General features: G+C 45.8%; 1 protein-coding gene across 2 annotated transcripts in view; it reads right to left on the bottom strand.

Annotated features, from left to right (window-relative positions):
* Positions 1–13,232: 13,232 nt before the first annotated feature.
* Positions 13,233–19,658, bottom strand: part of WDR47 (WD repeat domain 47) — an 84,804-nt gene continuing 78,378 nt past the window's right edge. For both annotated transcript variants that reach the window (XM_073582850.1, XM_073582851.1), the window contains exon 15: positions 13,233–19,470. In XM_073582850.1, the coding sequence (XP_073438951.1) occupies positions 19,325–19,470 (146 nt within the window). In that variant the 3' untranslated portion in view covers positions 13,233–19,324. The remainder of the gene's footprint in view (positions 19,471–19,658) is intronic.

The raw sequence follows: 19,658 nt of genomic DNA, 5'->3' as shown, positions 1-19,658 counted from the left end.
AGACTTACTAGAGCACGAAGGTACATTGAGTGTGCCTTTGGGATTCTTTTGGGAAAGTGGCATGTACTCATGAGCTGCTTGGAAGTAGGACCAGACAGTGCAACAAATATTGTAAAGGTGTGTGTGGTGTTACACAGTTTTGTTAGACGGCATGAAGTTAATAACCAAGAACCCTTGCTTTCTGTGGAAACTCCGTCGGACAGCACAATCAACCCCTCGGATCATCAAGTTAATTTTGGTCGCCCTGCTGCAGCTGCAATTGCAATTAGGTTTTTGCAGATTATTTTGTGTCTTCCTAGGGAGCCGTCTCCGGGCAGCAGGCGGCCATTTCACGAAATGAATATTCAGACCCAAACTGTGGATTGTGGCGGCTATTTTCCCTGGACTTACTGATTGCAAACAAAAAACATTCTTACAAACTTTAATTTTGCTAAAATTTTATTTAACAAAATTTTTGTTATTGGTAAAAATATTTTGTACAGAAATATTTCTTTAAATACAAAAATTTTTTTTCCACAATTGCCCTTAAAAAAAGGGTTTTTTTTATTACATAAGGTCAGGTTGCAATTTCAATCACATATTTAGGAAATTTGGGATGTCATGGTCAAGCATCCCAGTCTGGGAATGCTCTGAGGAGTGTTAAAAAAGCTAGATGAGCCTCAGCCCTGAAATTGCAATGTGCCCCTCAGAAGACTGTGGCAGAGTTGCAGTAGCCTGACGCTGCATGAAAGAATCGCGTACTCTACGCCGCCTTGTTGACTGTTTGAACCCATCAATAGCCTCCTCCAAATCAATTGGATCGGGTTCGTGAGAACATATGTAGATTATACTGTTGATCATGCTAATGCAGTTCTGCTAGTTTTCCGGGAGCACATTGCGAAAATATGGGCGGAAGCGCCTTAATAACTCCTCCTCTGGGCCTTCTGGTTTTTTTTGTAAAAATTCAAGTATATCTTGTTATGTCTCAGATGGAAGCATCATTTCTAGGGCCGTAGCAGCTCTCCTCTTCCCACGGCTCCCTCCACTGGTGCTTGGCTGAGATGGAATGTCCACACTGACCACACTTTCTGCAGAACATTCGGAACTGACTTCTGCAATCATGCTAGTTTCGCTTGACTCAAAAGATGTTGTTGCACCACTGCTACTAGACTGCTGCTGGGATTGTGTAGACCCTGCCCGTAGACTTTCTTCAGTTCTGAAAATGAGAACAGACAATTTAAGTAGCTACACAACAAACATCAACATGAAGGATACATATATATGTATATATACTTACTTGCGCATGCCAAGGACAGGAAGCAGAAACTGAAGTTGTTTAGTAAATCTGTACGGCTTTTTTTCTTTACCACCAGCCTCTCCCTCTCAGCTTTGGCCTTTAATTCTCGTTTTAATTGGTCCCTTGCAGATCCCCACTTGGTCTTAATGGATTTCACTGTAGTGGAAGAAAAAAACACAACTCAATTTTGCACTGTTTAAATTGTAAACAACAGGTATATCATGTCATGTGCTGAGTACTTACATATCAAGTCTTGCTCCTTGACATCTGCGTGCTGCCAGTGGTTAGGGATGAGGGATTGGGCCACATTCTCCCAGGTCCGCTCTTTCATGTCCCAGTCGTGATAGCTCTCACGCCTTGAATCCCAAATGCAGGGATGATCCTGAAGCAGAAAATTGGGGGTGATCAGCAATAGCATATATTTTGGGAAAGAAAACACTGTATGTAACCCCGCTTTTGCACACTGCCAACCCTTCATTTGTACTCTGTGCAACCCTGCTTTTGCACACTCTGCCAAACCACTCTATCTTTTACCACCCCCCTCCCGTCTCTGTATTGCCCCCATCACAGCAAAAAAACAACAGTATCAACGGTCCCCCATAAATGCAGCCTCCCCTACACTACTCTCCAATGAAGAGGGGCTTTTGAGCACCCCTACCTACCTGAACAAGAATGGTGATTCACTCCAGATTCAGGTTATATCTTGTCTCTCTGCAAGCATGTAGTGGTAATAAATGTCGGTGACAAACAGGAAGTACATGGGAGTGTCTTATTAAAATATGGCGTTCCGCAAAAACGGTGTTCACGGTGTACCGCAAAATCAATACACTGGGCAAGCTTCCGTTGTTTTTATGGCCTCATTCATTTTCAATGGGGGCCGTGTCCATAAGCCGTGAAAAATATCGCGCAAGCTCGTTATTTTTTCACAGCCGTAAATACGGCCATCACGGCGATACAGCGTACGGAGCTCCTACAATTTTTAACGGCCCGTTTTTGCAGCCCCATAGAAATCTATTGGGGATGCAAAAATGGGCCGCAAAAACACGGCAAGTGTAAAAGCAGCCTAAATCACATATTTCAGAGATTTACACAGAAGCCCCGGTGTAAGCAGCTGAGTACAGGATAAATGTGCACTGAGCCTAACTGCAATCTTTGGGAGGCAGAATAAAAAAAAAAATCAACAAGTGAATAATTGATTTTATTTCTTATTTACGCCGTTCCTCGTGAGGTATAAGTGATTGCGCAACTTTATTCTTCGGGTCGGTGTGATTACATCGATAACAGATTTATATTGGGTTTTTATGTATGGCTGATGTCATACAGTAAAAGACTAGTTTTTGCATCGCCATATTTTGAGAGCTATAATTTTTCCATATTTTGGCTGACAGTCATGTTAGGGCTTGTTTTTGTGGAATGAGTTGAAGTTTTTATTGGTACCATTTTCGGGCACATGACAAGTTTTGATCGCTTTCTCTTTAGATTTTTGGGAGGCATAGCAAACAAGAACCAACAATTCAGGAGTTTTTTCTTTTTATGCCGTTCCACATATGGTATAATTAATGAGGCAGTTTTATTCTTCGGGTCAGTATGACTACAGCGTTACCCCATTTATATCTTTTGCACTTTTAAACAAAAACTATTTTATAGAAAAAACAATTTTGCATCGCTTTATTCTGAAAGCTATAAATTTTTTATTTCACGCCTGATGGAGCTGTATGGCGCCTTGTTTTTTAGGGGACAACATGATGTTTTCAGCTATACCCTTTTTATTTACATTCATTTTTTATCGCGTTTTATTCCACTTTTTGTTCGGCAGTATGATGATAAAGTATCGTTTTTTTGCCTCTTATTTTACTTTTTTTTTAAGATGTTCACTAAAGGGGTTAACTAGTGTGACAGTTTTATAGGTCGGATCCTTCCAAATGTGTTTGTTGATTTTTTTTTTCTTTCATATTTATGAGTACTATATAATTAGTATTTTGTGATTTTTTTTTGTTTTTTTTTAAATATTTTTACTTTTTTCACTTTTATTTTTTACTTAGTTCCACTATGGTATGTTCACTTTTTGCAGCCTCATCGCAGTTATAAGGTATTGCAATGCAGGAGCAGCTATACCTTATAACTAGAGTTGATCGACTTTGGTCGGATCGGGTTTCATGAAACAAAATTTGAGTCCGATGAAACTGGTCCGAATAGGGAAAAAAAAAGTCGGCGTTTCGTCCGAAACCCGACCCCAATGCAAGTCAATGGGAAATAAAAGTCGGCATTGAGTGGATGAATCCACACGTTGCGGATTCTGCTGCGGATCCGCAGCGTTTCAGGCTCTGTGGGTCCGCAGCAGTTTCTGCTGCATTGTACAGTACCATTGTTTTCAATGGTAAACTGAAAAATGCTGTGCACATGCTGCTGATTTTTCCGTGCAGATTTGCTGCAGTTTCAAATCCGCAGCATGTCAATTCTTTGTGCGGAATCCGCAGCGGTTTCACACCTTCTCTATTGTAGAGATGTGAAACCGCAGGGCTAAACCGCAGGCTAATCCACAGGTAAACCGCAGGTCTTTTGACCTGCGGATTTTCATAAATCCGCAGCACCTAAAACTACGTGTGCACATAGCCTTATGGGCACCTATCCAAGAGCAGAGGGACTTTATTCACTCTGCCTGCTTGCTAAATGCTGCGATTGCAGCATTTAGAGGGTTTAGGCTATGTGCACACGGTGCAGATTCTGCTGCGGATTTTTCCACGCAGATTTTACTAAATCCGTAGGTCAAATGACCTGCATTTTTCCTGTGGATTTAGTGCATTTTTTGTGCGGATTACTGCATGTTTTGTGCGATTTTCCCCTGCGGTTTTCCACCTGCGGATTTTCTAGAATGGAGCAGGTGGAAAACTGCAGCAAAACCGCACAAAAGAAGTGACATGCTGCAGTTTTCAATCCGCAGCAAATCTGCGTGGAAAAACCCGCATGTGCACAGCGGATTTTGTTTTACATAGCCAATAATGGTACTGTACATCACCTGCAGTTCTGCTGTGGATCCGCAGGGCCAAATCTGCTGCGGATTCCCAGCAGAATCCGCACCATGTGCACAGACCCTAAAGTGCCGGGAGCTCTGCGGGCACAGCTTCTGGCACTGAGAGCCGGGTGTCTGCATCAGCTGATACCAAGAGGCGATTGTATACGCACAACCTCTGTGCGCGCAAAATCGCCTAGACGTATCCATACGTTCAAGGTCATTAATTACCAGGCGACTTGGACGGATTTTTAATGTCTAAGGTCGTAAAAGTTTTTTTTTATATATATGAAAATCAGTGTTGGTAAAAACTGACACTGACAAATCACTGATGAAACTTGAATAAAAAACAATGACTCAGACTGAATGGGATCCACTGCTGAAAAGAGAGATCCCCTAATACAACTTAATGGAAAAATAAAAAGTTTTGACTTAGAATGTGGCATATTCACAAAATGTGATTCAAAAAATGGTAAAAATAGTTAAACAGAGTGGAAAAATGATGTATTTGCAAGTTTTACCACCTACAAAGAATGGCGAGGTCTGTAATTTTTCATCAACTGTGAGAGACAATCTTAAAAAAAAATAAAAAATCCAGAAAATCACATTGTATGAATTTTGCATATTTCTTGCAATAAAATGCAAATTAATCATTTGACACAATAGAAAAAACTAACTTAATATTTTGTATAGAAACCTTTGTTTGCAATTACAGAGGTCAGACGTTTCCTGTAGTTCTTGACCAAGTGTGCGCACACTGCAGCAGGGATTTTGGCCCACTTCACCACACAGATCTTTCAGGACCCTGAAATGCTTCTTAGGGCTCATACTCACTTGCGAGATTCGCACCATTCTCGTGCTAGTCTCTCGCATGAAAACCTGGCACTGCTGCCGGCACTCAGACCGGAGCGTGCGGCTACATGTATTTCTATGCCGCCGAACGCTCAGGTCCGAGTGCCGGCGGCAGTGCCAATTTTTCATGCGAGAGACTAGCACGAGAATCGTGAGTCTCTCGCAAGTGAGTATGAGCCCTTATGGAGCCACTCCTTAGTTGCCCTGGCTGTGTGTTTCAGGTCATTGTTAGGCTAGTTTCATACTAGCATTTCCTGGAGCTGTGGTGGGCTGCGCATGGCCGCTGCTAAGCTCCAACCCCTGCCGCGCCTCCTCCAGTCAGCTCCGCCTATGGGCACATGACGCTGCATGCGACCTGTGAACCCTGTCTTTAGCATTGGGTACGCAAGCCGTGCGCAGGTATGCGTTTGCCGGCGCATCGGTGCGCCGATTGCACCAAAATGCTACAGGGTGCGTTTGGCGCACCATCAAAAGGACGCATGCGCGGGCAAACGCATACCTGCGCACGGCCTGCGTACCCAATGCTAAAGACAGGGTACGCAGGTCTCATGCAGCGTCATGCTCCCATAGGCAGAGCTGACCGGAGGAGGTGCGGTAGGGGGCGGAGCTTAGCAGCGGCCATGCGCAGCCCACCGCAGCTCCAGGAAATGCTAGTGTGAAACTAGCCTAACAATGACCCGAAACACACAGCCAGGGCAACTAAGGAGTGGCTCCATAAGGGCTCATACTCACTTGCGAGAGACTCACACGACGCAGCTCCAGGAAATGCTAGTGTGAAACTAGCCTAAGTGAAAGGAAAGGCACCCGTGAGAAATCTAAATGTCACATGGCCTGGAAGACACAGCCACAACTCATCCTCAATGCTCTTACTGAGGAAATGAGGTTGTTGGACAAAATCTCATGATACATGACCCCATCCATCCTCCCTTCAATACGGTGCAGTTGTCCTGTCCCCTTTGCAGAATAGCACCCCCAAAGTATGATGTTTTCTCCACCAAGCATCACGGTTAAGACGGTGTTCTTGGAGTTGTACTTATCATTCTTCCAAACATGGCACGTGGAGTTGATACCAAGAAGTTCAATTTTGGACTCATCTGACCACATGACCTTCTCCCATGCCTCCTCTGGATGATCCAGATGGTCATTGGGGAACTTCATACGGGCCTGGACATGTGCTGCAGTGAGCAGGGGGACCTTGTGTGCCCTGCAGGATTTTAATCCATGATGGCGTAGTATGTTACTAACAGTAATATTTGAGATTGTGGTCCCAGGTCTCTTTAGGTTATTGACCATGTCCGTCCATGTAGTTCTGGGTTGATGCCTGACCTTTTTCAGGATCGGCTGGGTCGCCCTCCCAGGGCCGTGGGGTACTCAGTACCGGGCCGGCATCGGTGGGATGTGTCACAGCAGCGGTGACCTGGTCCGTGGCCCTGGGCGCCCAATGTAAACAGGGGAGATTGAACGGTGGAATGTGGTTAATGATGTTCGGCAAGTGAGATGTTGAGCCGACGCTGCAGGAAGATCCTCTGGGGCTGGTGGTGTGTTGCAACTAAGGCCTGTTTCACACTTCCGTTTTTGTGTCCGCCAAACGGATCAGTTTCCGTTTTTTTGACGGAAACTGATGCAAACGGATCCGTTTTTAAAAAACGGATCCGTTTTTTTGACGGATCCGCGGTAACCACTAATGGAAGTCTATGGGACAAAAAACGGATCCTGCAAAAAAATGGCGGATCCGTTTTTTTACGGAAACCAACGGATTTTGACGGATTTGAAAAAACGGAAGTGTGAAACAGGCCTCAGGTGGTGAAGCTCCCCACAGGTGGAGCTGTAGCCCCAGGGCAGTGTAGATGTCGGGGTAGAGGAGAGACACAAGCAGTGTAGAAGCTGGTACCCAGATGTAGCGATGCTGGGTACGTTGGCGCAAGAATTGGAGGACACCCAGGCATGTAGTTCCAAAGCTTTACTCACAGTCTGTAGTACACACAGGTGCCTGCCTCCGTGCTGTGTCCTCCGGGTCAGGGACTCAATCAACCTCTGGGCCAGATGGAATGCTCCCTTCCAACACTCCGCCAACATGTGCCTTTCTGAACGTCTCCTCTTATAGCGCTTTTGGTGTGAAGTACTCCTAGTACTGAGTTACACTGGAGTGCCTCCTGACAGGTGTTCCCAAGAACTCCATTTGTATGGCAGACAGCTGTAGCCTGCTTTGGGGACTCGTTACTCCTGAGTCCCGGCTCACTATCAATGTTGCTGTTGTGCCCCTAAGTCTTAGATGGGAGTAGTGCATTTACAGCCCACTACTCCACCGGTGTCTGCTGTAGAACCATTAGTGTCCATACAGCCTCGGGGACCGGGCCCCGGCCTTGCGCTTAGAACTTCTAGGCAGGGTTCTTTCCTAACCCACGTCCTCTGTTCCCTTTTACTCCTACTTTCCGTACTAGTCTTTCCTTCTTATGGAAGATCAGGTTTCGGTTCAATGTCTTTCTCCTTCTTTCCTTTCCCATGCCAGCAGACCCAGGTCACTGAGATCTGCTGCAGCACCTCCTTCCTCCATCCCTCTCTCAGGGATCTTCTTTACTCACTCCTCTCTGAGTGACTGACCTACTGACTTACTGACTCACTGACTGAAATCCTAAACCTTCCCACTCTTTTATGTTTTCTAACTCCACCCACCTCCCAGCACGTTTCGTGTTCCAAGCAGGGAGCCGCAATGTGGCTTTGCTGAACTGCTGTGTTGTCTTGGATGCAGGTGTTGGAGCATGGTCAGGAGCCTCCAACTTACCTGGATGGTGGGGCACCACACCTCAGGAGGTGCAGTACCTCTGTGGCGACTGAGCCTCAGGGGCACCACATACCCCCCATTAAACCGCACGTCCGCAGTCTGCAAGGCAAACAAAGTTGACAATACAGGAACATACAAATTTTTGTAATGCTGAATAAACATTTCTTATACTAAACTTCCCAATGTGGGAGGCACGGTTTCTTGAACGTTGCAAAGTTTTAACTAGCTAGCTAAATTCAAAATTATGCTACCTAATTTAAAGTGCTATGGAAGCAATTCAATATCAATTCACCTTTTTCTAGCAACACATTCTCTTACTTTATTATATGACAACTGCTGGTGTCTGGTTCATCACCTGTAACTTCAATTATTTATTCACATTCAAGGCATTTGTACTTCAAACTTTCTTTAGTATACCGTTTACTAAATATCGACATTTGTAAAACATTCACTGTATTCCTTTCTCAACTATTCCCTATAAAATCTGTTATTAAGCATTATCACTTTCTAGCTTTCTGTTTCAAAAATATATTAACCATTATCAATAAGTGCAAATAATAGACACGGGTCCGGCCAACATGTCTGGAAATGTCCTTATGCTGAGGTAATTCTTCCTTCAAGAAGAGAGAGTCCTATGTAAAATCAAGAGAGAGCACCTAAAGAGGTGCAAACTATATACAATAACAGTTCTGGACCATTCAGTGTTCATGATCTCTGCAGTTCAAGTGTGAAAGCTGCCAATACAACTGGGCAACAACTGGAAAAACAAAACTAAACCATGATGGTCAAAATAAGAAACAAAAGGCACAATGGTGCAAATACCCTCCTGGGTAACGAGAGTTATTTTAAAGAAGCATCTTGACTAATTGTTGTCCCCTCCTGGGGTTTCTGGACTGGAACTGCTTCCAGGGGAGAAACTTTGGGTGTCTTCATCCTGTCGCTGGTTGCTTGCCATAGGGCATGGTGGTAACAGCTGGTGCGACTGCTGCCTAGGGCACTGAAGCTGTGGTAAAGGGAACCCATGATGCACACCAATGTCCATCAGCTGTTCCTCATTGGTGGGTGGTTCCGCTGCCCTGGTGCGGGGCCTAACATCCAGGGAGGTCGTGGCCTGTTGGCGCTGGTAGGCGGCTACGCGGGGGCTTTGCAGCCAAGGGATCCCGATGTCACTATCCCAAAGCGATCTTGACTTCTCCCAGCCCTGAAGATGCCGGATCGTGCGCGCCTGTTCCAGCCGTACACTTCTCAGTAGGGACCTCCTCTACCTCCCCATCTCCGACAGCCTAGTGTCCCCAGCTGATTCTTCCAACTGCCCCATTTCGAGTTCCCGCAAGCCAGCCTCCGACAACGTGAAGTCAGAGGGCAACCCATTAGGAGGGCCGGGTTATATACCTGGTGCCTCCCTGCGGCGTGGTCTCTGCTCCGGTGCAGGCATGGTGGCAGCGGATGCTGTTCGGTGGAATACCGGGGACGGCGGTGGAGCTAATGGTGGCTCCGGGTCTGCAGAGGTCTCTGGAGGGACTTGCGCGGCCGCGTCAGGTCCGGACGGGAGCTTCTCTTCCTCCGCTTCGGCTCCCAGGGCTTTAGACCACTCCTCCGGTGGTACCGGCAGAGGGGACAGTGGATGCTGCCGGTGGTATGGCAGCGGTCGCAGGCTCCACAGAGTCTGCCTGGAAAGGTTCCGATGCAGCAGCGGCGGGTACCAGTGGTGCGGGTACCGCAGGTGTAGGCCCCTCCTGGGAGCGCTGCAGCTTTAAAGTCCATAGCGCTTCCTGCCTCAGTTGCAGGCGGCACGTCAGCTGGGCTATTTCGTCCTCCAGCTGCTGGTGGTTCATCTCGGACACTGGGTTGGAGCCTTCAGCCATGGCGTCGGGGAGGTCCAGCATAACCTTCTCGCGCTCTGCATGCCTCCTCCCGTCTCCTTCCAAGATGGCGTTCTTCCTGTCTCGGCTCTTTTCCCGCCACTGGCTTCCGCTCCTCCTTCTTGGGGCGGCGTCTTCTTCCAGCTCCTCCATACCAAGCCAGTATACGAACCCCTCGGGGGGTGGGCCATGTTGCTGTTGCATAGTAATTCAGGCTGGGGAGGCCCAGGACAGTTCACGGTCTTTTCTTAGGACCTCCCATGTTATCACGCCCTTCACCGCGCCAGCGGCCATTTTTAATGTTCATTTTACAGTCTATTAAATTGGGTCTTTGGCACATCTTCAAAAACTTTAAGTCCTAGGCACACAGAACCCGATGGCATCGGGTGTCGTCATCCTGTTCGTGACGTCAAGTTTGGGTCGCCCTCCCAGGGCCGTGGGATACTCGGTACCGGGCCGGCGTCTGCGCGATGTGTCACAGCAGCGGGGACCCGGTCCGTGGCCCTGGACGCCCAATGTAAACGGGAGATTGAATGGTGGAATGTAGTTAATGGAATACTTCGTGACGTCACCTGTGATGTTCGGCAAGTGAGATGTTGAGCCGACGCTGCAGGCAGATCCTCTGGGGCTGGTGGTGTGTTGCAGCCAAGATGGTGAAGGTCCCCACAGGTGGAGCTGTAGCCCCAGGGCAGTGTAGATGTCAGGGTAGAGAGGCACAAGCGGTGTAGAAGCTGGTACCCAGATGTAGCGATGCGGAGTGCGTTGGCGCAAGAATTGGAGGACACCCGGGCATGTAGTTCCAAAGCTTTACTCAGTCTGTGGTACACACAGGTGCATGCCTCCGTGCTGTGTCCTCCGGGTCAGGGACTCAATAAATCCGGGCCAGATGGAATGATCCCTTCCAACACTCCGCCAACATGTGCCTTTCTAAACGTCTCCTCTTATAGTGCCTTTGGTGTGAAGTACTCCTAGTACTGAGTTACACTGGAGTGCCTCCTGACAGGTGTTCCCAAGAATTCCACTTGTACGGCAGACTGCTGTAGCCTGCTTCGGGGACTCCTTACTCCTGAGTCCCATCTCACTATCAATGTTGCTGTTGTGCCAAGTCTTAGATGGGAGTAGTGCATTTACAGCCAACTACTCCACCGGTGTCTGCTGTAGAACCATTAGTGTCCATACAACCTCAGGGACCGGGCCCCGGCCTTGTTCTCTCCAAACCCACGTCCTCTGTTCCCTTTTACTCCTACTTTCCGTACTAGTCTTTCCTTCTTATGGAAGATCAGGTTTCGGTTCAATGTCTTTCTCCTTCTTTCCTTTCCCGTGCCAGCAGACCCAGGTCACTGAGATCTGCTGCAGCACCTCCTTCCCTCTCTCAGGGATCTTCTTTCCTTACTCCTCTCTGAGTGACTGACCTACTGACTGAAATCCTAAACCTTCATGCTTTTATGTATTCTAACTCCACCCGCCTCCCAGCACGTCTCGTGTTCCAAGCAGGGAGCCACCAAAGGTGCTCTGCTACACTCCAAGCAGGGAGCCGCAATGTGGCTTTGCTGAACTACCGTGTTGTGTGGGATGCAGGTGTTGGAGCATGGTCAGGAGCCTCCAACTTACCTGGATGGTGGGGCACCACACCTCAGGAGGAGTTGCAGTACCTCTGTGGCGACTGAGCCTCAGGGGTGCCACACATCCTTACCCCACGAGGAGAGATCTTGCATGAAGCCCCAGACCGAAGAATAACAGTCGTCTTGTGTGGCTTCCATTTTCTAATAATTGTGCCAACGGTTATTGCCTTCTCACCAAGCTGCTCGTCTATGGTCCTATAGCCCATCCCAGCTTTGTGCAAGTCTACAATTTTGTCCCTGTTGTCCTTAGACAGCTTTCGTCTTGGCCATGGTGGAGAGGTTGGAGTGCGATTGTGTGGACAGGTGTCTTTTATACAGGTAACAAGTTCAAACAGGTGCAATGAATACAGGTAATGAGTGCAGAGTAGGAGGTCTTCTAAAAGAAAAACTAACAGGTCTGTGAGAGCCAGAATTCTTGCCGGGTGGTAGGTGATCACAAATAATTAATTTGCATTTTTATTGCTTGAATTAGGTAAAAATCATACATACAATGTGATTTTCTAGTTCTTATTTTTAGATTCTGTCACTCACTGGTGAAGTGTACCTACGGTAAAAATTACCAACCTCTCCATTCTTTGTAGGTGGAAAAACTTGCAAAATTGGCAGTGTATCAAATACTTATTTTCCCCATTGTATGTCAATTAGACTGATACATTCCACCTTCCACAAACCTATTAAAATAAAAAAAAAACAACTACTTTTTGTCATGCAATGAATAAGCTGTCACACAGCTTCTTGGTGGAAAAGGTGTAAAACATACGGCTTTTAGAATCTGAGGGACACAAAAGCAATTTAAATAAAAAAAAACCCTGAATTTATACAAAAATAATAAAACAAATTTAATATTGCCATAATCAGTGTGACACATAGAACAAAGTTAATACTTTATTTGTGCAGAACGTCAATGGCATAAAATTTCAAAAACACACAAAAAATATATAAATGGCACAATTGCTGTTTCTACATTTTTATATTTATATGTTTTCTTCTCGTCATAAAAAAAATGTAACAAGTGGATGGGTACCCAAAAATAGTGCCAATGACAAATACAACTCATCCTGGAAAATAAAGCCCTCTACAGCTATGTGGGCAAAAAAAAATAATATATATTTATTATGGATCCTGGAATGTGCCAATTATTTGTCTTAAAGGCTCAAATGAGAAAGTCTTTAGAGATTAAACATCACAGAAAACGTGTCTAGAATGCCTGTCAATGCACTGCCAGCTACCCAGACTTACCTTATGTTCACCCAGTGCATCAGGTTATGTATTTGCAGTTAAAACAGAACTGTTCTTTCAACAATCTTTGCACAAATCAAAATTGCAAATAAGAAACTTTAATGTATCTTAGCAGAGAAATCAGCTTAATTCACAATTTATCTGACATTTTTGCCTGCTGGACCAGCACAATATCCTCTGAGAGGAGTGAGCAGCATGGAACTGAACAAACAGAAAACCATTGTGCAGAGCTCTGTAACAAGTATTTTTCCTAACAGAGCTTGATTCAGATATACACAGGTCAGCTCCGCTGTATGTCTTCTATGTAGCTGCAGCTTGCCTCTGGGAGCTATAAAATGAGTGAAGAGCAGGAACCCCTCACTCTGTGCTGAGCTCTGTGTGGGAGGAATCACTTCAGCTTGTCTTCTCTTCCAGCAAACAGTGGATTGCAAGGTAGAAAGAGTACAAAAGGGAAAACTGGTGAGAAAGCAGGATGCAAGTCACATAATGGTCAGATATGATGGTATTCCTCATGTACACACAGGACACCTTATTCTGAAAAGTTACTTGAAGGCACAGTTACCCTTTAAAGCAGATTCGTGAGCTGAAATGACTCTTGGATCTCTTTATTCATACTGCAGCACAGTTACACTTCCATAGTAAACATCTCCACATTAAACAATAGGTAAAAAATAGATGCATACAGTGCACAGAAAATGTAGTATGTTAAAAGAACAAAAGAATTCCACTTCATATCAAATAAATAAAAACATTTCTAAATCTCATTTAGGCTTTTTTTTAATTTAACAAAAAATAAAATATACAGTATGAACAGAATAGTCCAGAAGTATTAGCATTTACATTAGTGAATACAACATTGAAGCTAGGTTTTTACCTGTATGATAGAAAATTCGTGAACACGACACGCGAGTGCAAGACTTAATACCCAGGTTGTAGCTGTGAGAAACTGAATTCATGCTCTTGTGCCATGCAGTCGTGTAGACAATACTCCGAGTTTTCTGGCACCTAATGGTTACTAGTGAGATCACAAGCTCTGTCGCTGCCGGTGAGACGTCTTACTGGCCACTGAAGCAGAGGGTGAGCGGGGAAATCCGGCTTATGTTGCATATATTTACCGTATGTGTAGAAAAACTGGAAAACATTGAGATCAACACTGGATAATTCTAGCAGAATTTCACCCACAATGAACGTCAGCATACAGCACGATATAGTAGTGTGGAGCGTCTTGATTTGCTTTGTAAGAGGTCAGTGCGTTTGTTCATATGCGGACACCTCGAGGACGAAAATACAGTCTAGTGACTTCTAAAGGCCGGACTAGAAGGAAAGGGGTTAATGCAGCACTAGATAGCCATCAGTCACTGTTTGGTCATGGGAATGTATCAACTGCTACTTTTGGGATTTTATGGAAATGTATTTGTCTCCTTAATGACAGTAACTTTATTTTCAAAAGTACATTTATGGTACGTTCATTTGTGCCAAAACTCAGAGGATATTCCAGCCTAAACAAGGCCATGCGATAGCTGATAGATCAGCGAGGTCCCAATGATTGCTAGAATGGGGACTGGTTTGTTCCTATGCTGCCCTGACCACAAGACAGCAGCTAGGAGGAGCTGAATGGAGAGGCTGGTCACACAGGAGCCTTCCTGGCCACTAGACAGCAGCTAGGAGGAGCTGAATGGAGAGGCCGGTCACACAGGAGCCTTCCTGGCCAGAAGATAGCAGTTAGAAGGAGCTGAATGGAGAGGCCGGTCACACAGTAGCCTTCCTGGCCACAAGGCAGCAGCTAGGAGGAGCTGAATGGTGAGGCCAGTCACACAGGAGCCTTCCTGGCCACAAGACAGCAGCTAGGAGGAGCTGAATGGAGAGGCCGGTCACACAGGAGCCTTCCTGGCCACAAGACAGCAGCTAGGAGGAACTGAATGGTGAGGCTGGTCACACAGTAACCTTCCTGGCCACAAGGCAGCAGCTAGGAAGAGCTGAATGGAGGCCGGTCACACAGTAACCTTCCTGGCCACAAGGCAGCAGCTAGGAGGAGCTGAATGGAGAGGCCGGTCACACAGGAGCCTTCCTGGCCACAAGACAGCAGCTAGGAGGAGCTGAATGGAGAGGCCGGTCACACAGGAGCCTTCCTGGTCACAAGGCAGGAGCTAGGAGGAGCTGAATGGAGAGGCCGGTCACACAGGAGCCTTCCTGGCCACAAGACAGCAGCTAGGAGGAGCTGAATGGAGAGGCCGGTCACACAGGAGCCTTCTTGGCCAGAAGATAACAGCAAGGAGGAGCTGAATGGAGAGGCCGATCACACAGTAGCCTTCCTGGTCACAAGGCAGGAGCTAGGAGGAGCTGGAGAGGCCGGTCACACAGGAGCCTTCCTGGTCACAAGGCAGCAGCTATGAGGAGCTGGAGAGGCCGGTGACACAGGAGCCTTCTTGGCCAGAAGATAGCAGCTAGGAGGAGCTGAATGGAGAGGCCGGTCACACAGTAGCCTTCCTGGTCACAAGGCAGCAGCTAGGAGGAGCTGGAGAGGTCGGTCACACAGGAGCCTTCCTGGTCACAAGGCAGCAGCTAGGAGGAGCTGGAGAGGCCGGTCACACAGGAGCCTTCTTGGCCAGAAGATAGCAGCTAGGAGGAGCTGGAGAGGCCGGTCACACAGTAGCCTTCCTGGTCACAAGGCAGCAGCTAGGAGGAGCTGAATGGAGAGGCCGGTCACACAGTAGCCTTCCTGGTCACAAGGCAGCAGCTAGGAGGAGCTGAATGGAGAGGCCGGTCACACAGGAGCCTTCTTGGCCAGAAGATAACAGCAAGGAGGAGCTGAATGGAGAGGCCGGTCACACAGTAGCCTTCCTGGTCACAAGGCAGCAGCTAGGAGGAGCTGGAGAGGTCGGTCACACAGGAGCCTTCCTGGTCACAAGGCAGCAGCTAGGAGGAGCTGGAGAGGCCGGTGACACAGGAGCCTTCTTGGCCAGAAGATAGCAGCTAGGAGGAGCTGAATGGAGAGGCCGGTCACACAGTAGCCTTCCTGGTCACAAGGCAGCAGCTAGGAGGAGCTGAATGGAGAGGCCGGTCACACAGTAGCCTTCCTGGTCACAAGGCAGCAGCTAGGAGGAGCTGAATGGAGAGGCCGGTCACACAGGAGCCTTCCTGGCCACTAGACAGCAGCTAGGAGGAGCTGAATGGGGAGAGGCCGGTCACACAGGAGCCTTCTTGGCCAGAAGATAGCAGCTAGGAGGAGCTGAATGGAGAGGCCGGTCACACAGGAGCCTTCCTGGCCACAAGGCAGCAGCTAGGAGCTGAATGGAGAGGTCGGTCACACAGGAACCTTCTTGCTCCATTCAGATACCTGGAAGCCCAGCTACTTGCATTAGTGTCCTGGATCGAGTGATGCAGGGGGGGGGGTTTGTCGCCTGTTCAGCCAATCGGTGAGATAAGGTCACATTCGCACTTTCAGTATTTTCCATCAGTATTTGTAAGCCAAAACCAGGAGTGGGTGATAAATACAGAAGTGGTGATGGGTTTCTATTACGCATTTCCTCTGATTTTTCCTCTCCTGATTTTGACTTAAAATATTGATGCAAAATACTGAACGTGTGAAAAAGGCCTAATAGTGATCATCCAGTGGATATGTGAGAACCCATTTAGGCTGGAATATGCCTTTATAAAAAAAATAATAATTTTCTTCCTTTACCCAGCTATACCAGAAAATGTTCTTATAAATGCAAATTTGGAAAACATCATTATAGTACCTTGAGGAGAGAACAGTGGAAAATCCCAAACAAAAGTGGCACACATAGGGCATGATGCATGGAAACTGGTGCAGGAAAGAAAAGAAGATGTTCCCATGGTAACCTGAGAAGTTATCACTTATTTGGAAATAGAAAAGTTGAAATCTCATTGGTTGCTATGGCAACATCTCCTGATCTTAAGTTCTGATATACAAAAAATGTAAGGCCTCATTCTCTGCTAATGGCAATATATTTTTATGTGAAAATGTTTGTTTTTCTTGAATGTAGTATAAGCAGCTGCTTCGGGAAAAAGTAGTTGTGTCGATGCTGCTGGTTTTTCATGATGTACAAAAAAAATGTAACAAATGCAAATTAGCTCTGTAACAGATAAAGCTGCTATAAGGCATTGAAATAGTCGAGATGTTCATAAAAGACATGGATCACCCCAAGAGTAAGTTCACACAATGAGTATTTGGTGCTTTTTTGATGCTGTGTATCTTTAAAAAACACAGCGTCTTATGGCTCCAGCAATGTGGATGAGATTTATAGAATTATCATGCCCCTCCCTTGCTTTTTTTTTAAATTTTTTTTAAACGCAGTGTAAACTGACCTGTGGTCCGTGTTTCCCATCCACCACATGTCAATTTTCCTTGATGGTACGTGGAAAATCCGAAAGTAAAACCGTATAAGCGTTTTTACTGAGTCTCCACTGCAGAAATTCGCTAAAAACACATGTAACCCACACATGACTGTACCAATAAAGTTTTGTCAAAGTCAAATACCAGAAAGTATTAAAAACAAAAGCAGCTTTATTTAAAACTTTAAATGCCAAAAGAGAGACGATAACCTCAATGTCAAAATTGCGATAAAAACGCAGTAACAATGTACTCAAAAACGCAATGAAAAAAAACCCACACACAGGTAACCTAAATGGTGCAGAATAGCAGCAACATCAAAAACTTCCCAAATACTCATCGTGGGAACGTTGTATTACATCAGGAGGTACCATCACTAATCTTGTCTATGCCTCTGGTATTAAGAAAGTCACCATGTAACTCAGAACACTAATGGGGGCAGCACATCTTACGGAGATTTCCCAAGCTTTCCTAATATTTTGGGAGAGGCGAAAACAATCCTATAGGGACAATGTGCTGTCTAAGACCACAGCCAATATTCCGACATGTCTGTAAGGCTGTGTGCCCACGTTGCTTTTTTTTTTTTTTTAAGTGTTTCCGCAGCGCTCTTAGACGCGCGTTTCTGCCGCAGAAATGCTTAAGAAAAGCATCCCATGTAATCATAATTGAATCCGCACGTTGTGCCAAGTGCGTTTTTTTCCGCTACAGAAACGCTTAGCAGAAAAAAACGCAGCATGTTCATTAATTTTGCAGAAACGCGTGCGTTTCCGCATACATACAATTGTATTGCAAAAACGCTTAGGAAAACGCATGCTAAAACGCTTACAAAAGCGCTTCATAAAACGCATGCGTTTTCCCGGCAAGAGGGTGTGCGTTTCCGCTCAGGAATATTCTGCTTCAAAAAAAGCAATGTGGGCACATAGCCTAAAGGAAAAGGACAGGTATGGTACCATTGGAATTTTTACAGGAAATTTACTTTAAAAGGATTTCCCACCTCTGATTTTTTTATGGAATATGCAGAGGCTAAAAAAAAAAAAAAAAAAAAAAGTTGAAAAAATGCACACCAACTTATTTAGTAATTATTTACATCCTTACCTATCTCCGCTGCTTCTTTTAATGCTACCTGGTTCTACCACCCAAATTCACAGGCGAGACCAACCCCAGCCAGAAGAAAAACAATGGGGGCAGCATTAAAGGAGGAGATTGGCTGTTAAAATGATGAGTACATGCTTATTTTTTCATTTTTTTTTAAAAATGGAGGGTGGAAAACCTCTTTAATTGGTCATTACAGTATGCAGGCTTCTAAGAAGGCAAGGCAGCGCAGCACAAGGACAGGCACACTGAACCTCATACTGAGATGATCGGGCCATGAAACCAATAGGAGCAATCAGTGAACTCACCTTACACACAGTTCATGCGTCCGGTGTATGAGTGAGTACTCCTGCTTCCCCAGGCCTCCCAGGCAGTGAGTGGTGGCCACAGTATGTCTCCACACAGCAGCCTGTCAATCACTGTACAGAGATGAGGATCGAGCCCATTTCATTAACACACTGCTCTCCAACTATGTGACCCTGTGTATCTCTGATGGCTACTACTAGCCAAGTGGCATAATATTTTTGTGCTGTTCTGGCTAATAGCAGGGCCTAACTGCAATAACTGTGTAAGGTCAGTACAGTGTACGCTTTAATGGCACACACCTTCACTTCGAGAGAAATGGCTAGATCTGCAGTGTAAACCTTTGAAGTCTTTGGTACTTTGTTGCAATCATTACATTGAAGGAGTTCCATGTGGTCTTGGCACATTTGGCTATCGGTTACACCAATCACTTGGCTAATAGTTGGGAGCAAAGTAAATATTAAAGTGCAAAACAAACAGTAAAGTGTCCACAGACTTGTGAGAAGGGAAGCAGCGGTCTTGATGGGTACGTCATCGGCACGTGCTACTTACTGCTTGTCTTAGCATAAGCTAACAATACAATTGTGTTCTGCTGATAGGCGTGCTCTTAAAAGCAGGAAATCCCACTCACATACTGACGACGCAGGAGAAGACGCAAATATACACACGTGTATATATATTAATGACCTTAACCTTTAACTATCGTGAGGGTAGTCACAGCCGGCTTTACCTTCTTTCTGCCCCCGTTCCTCTGCATTACTACAGCATGATATATCTATGATTTAATTGTAGATTGATTTCTGGTTGCAGGCATTTACTAACCAAACGCTCTGAGAGCTTAGAGGGTTAACTGTACAACCACGATAATGGAGGCCAAATAGGAGAAGCCAAATTGGTCTCCTAGTGAAAGTCAACCTAAATTGTGAAGTCTCTTATGAAGCATTGTAAGCCCACAATGATACAGTTCTGTCTGCAGAAGACGACAAAAAAGACAGATCTTGTGTATGCCACCGGCACTGGATCACCTTGTCCTTGTGCTCCCCGACGTCAATGATTGGAAGAGGTTTTGTAAGATCACCTGAGAAGAAATAAAAGTTAGAGTTGAAACAAATTCCAAACGAACTTCCAATATTCTAGGCATAAAATCCATAAAGAATTGTCCCTTTTTCCCCAATTACCAAGAACACAGATGGGTGTAAGGATGCCCAGCCAACAAATCCGAAATCCCTTATGCTTCCAACAACTTCAGTTTGGGAACAGGCCTCA

The sequence above is a fragment of the Dendrobates tinctorius genome, unplaced genomic scaffold (assembly GCF_039654945.1).
Source record: "Dendrobates tinctorius isolate UK_male_01 unplaced genomic scaffold, ASM3965494v1 ptg000074l, whole genome shotgun sequence".
NCBI classification, from domain to species: Eukaryota; Metazoa; Chordata; class Amphibia; order Anura; family Dendrobatidae; genus Dendrobates; species Dendrobates tinctorius.
The sequence above is the reverse complement of the archived record's forward strand: the minus strand, read 5'-3'. Positions and strand labels throughout refer to the sequence as shown.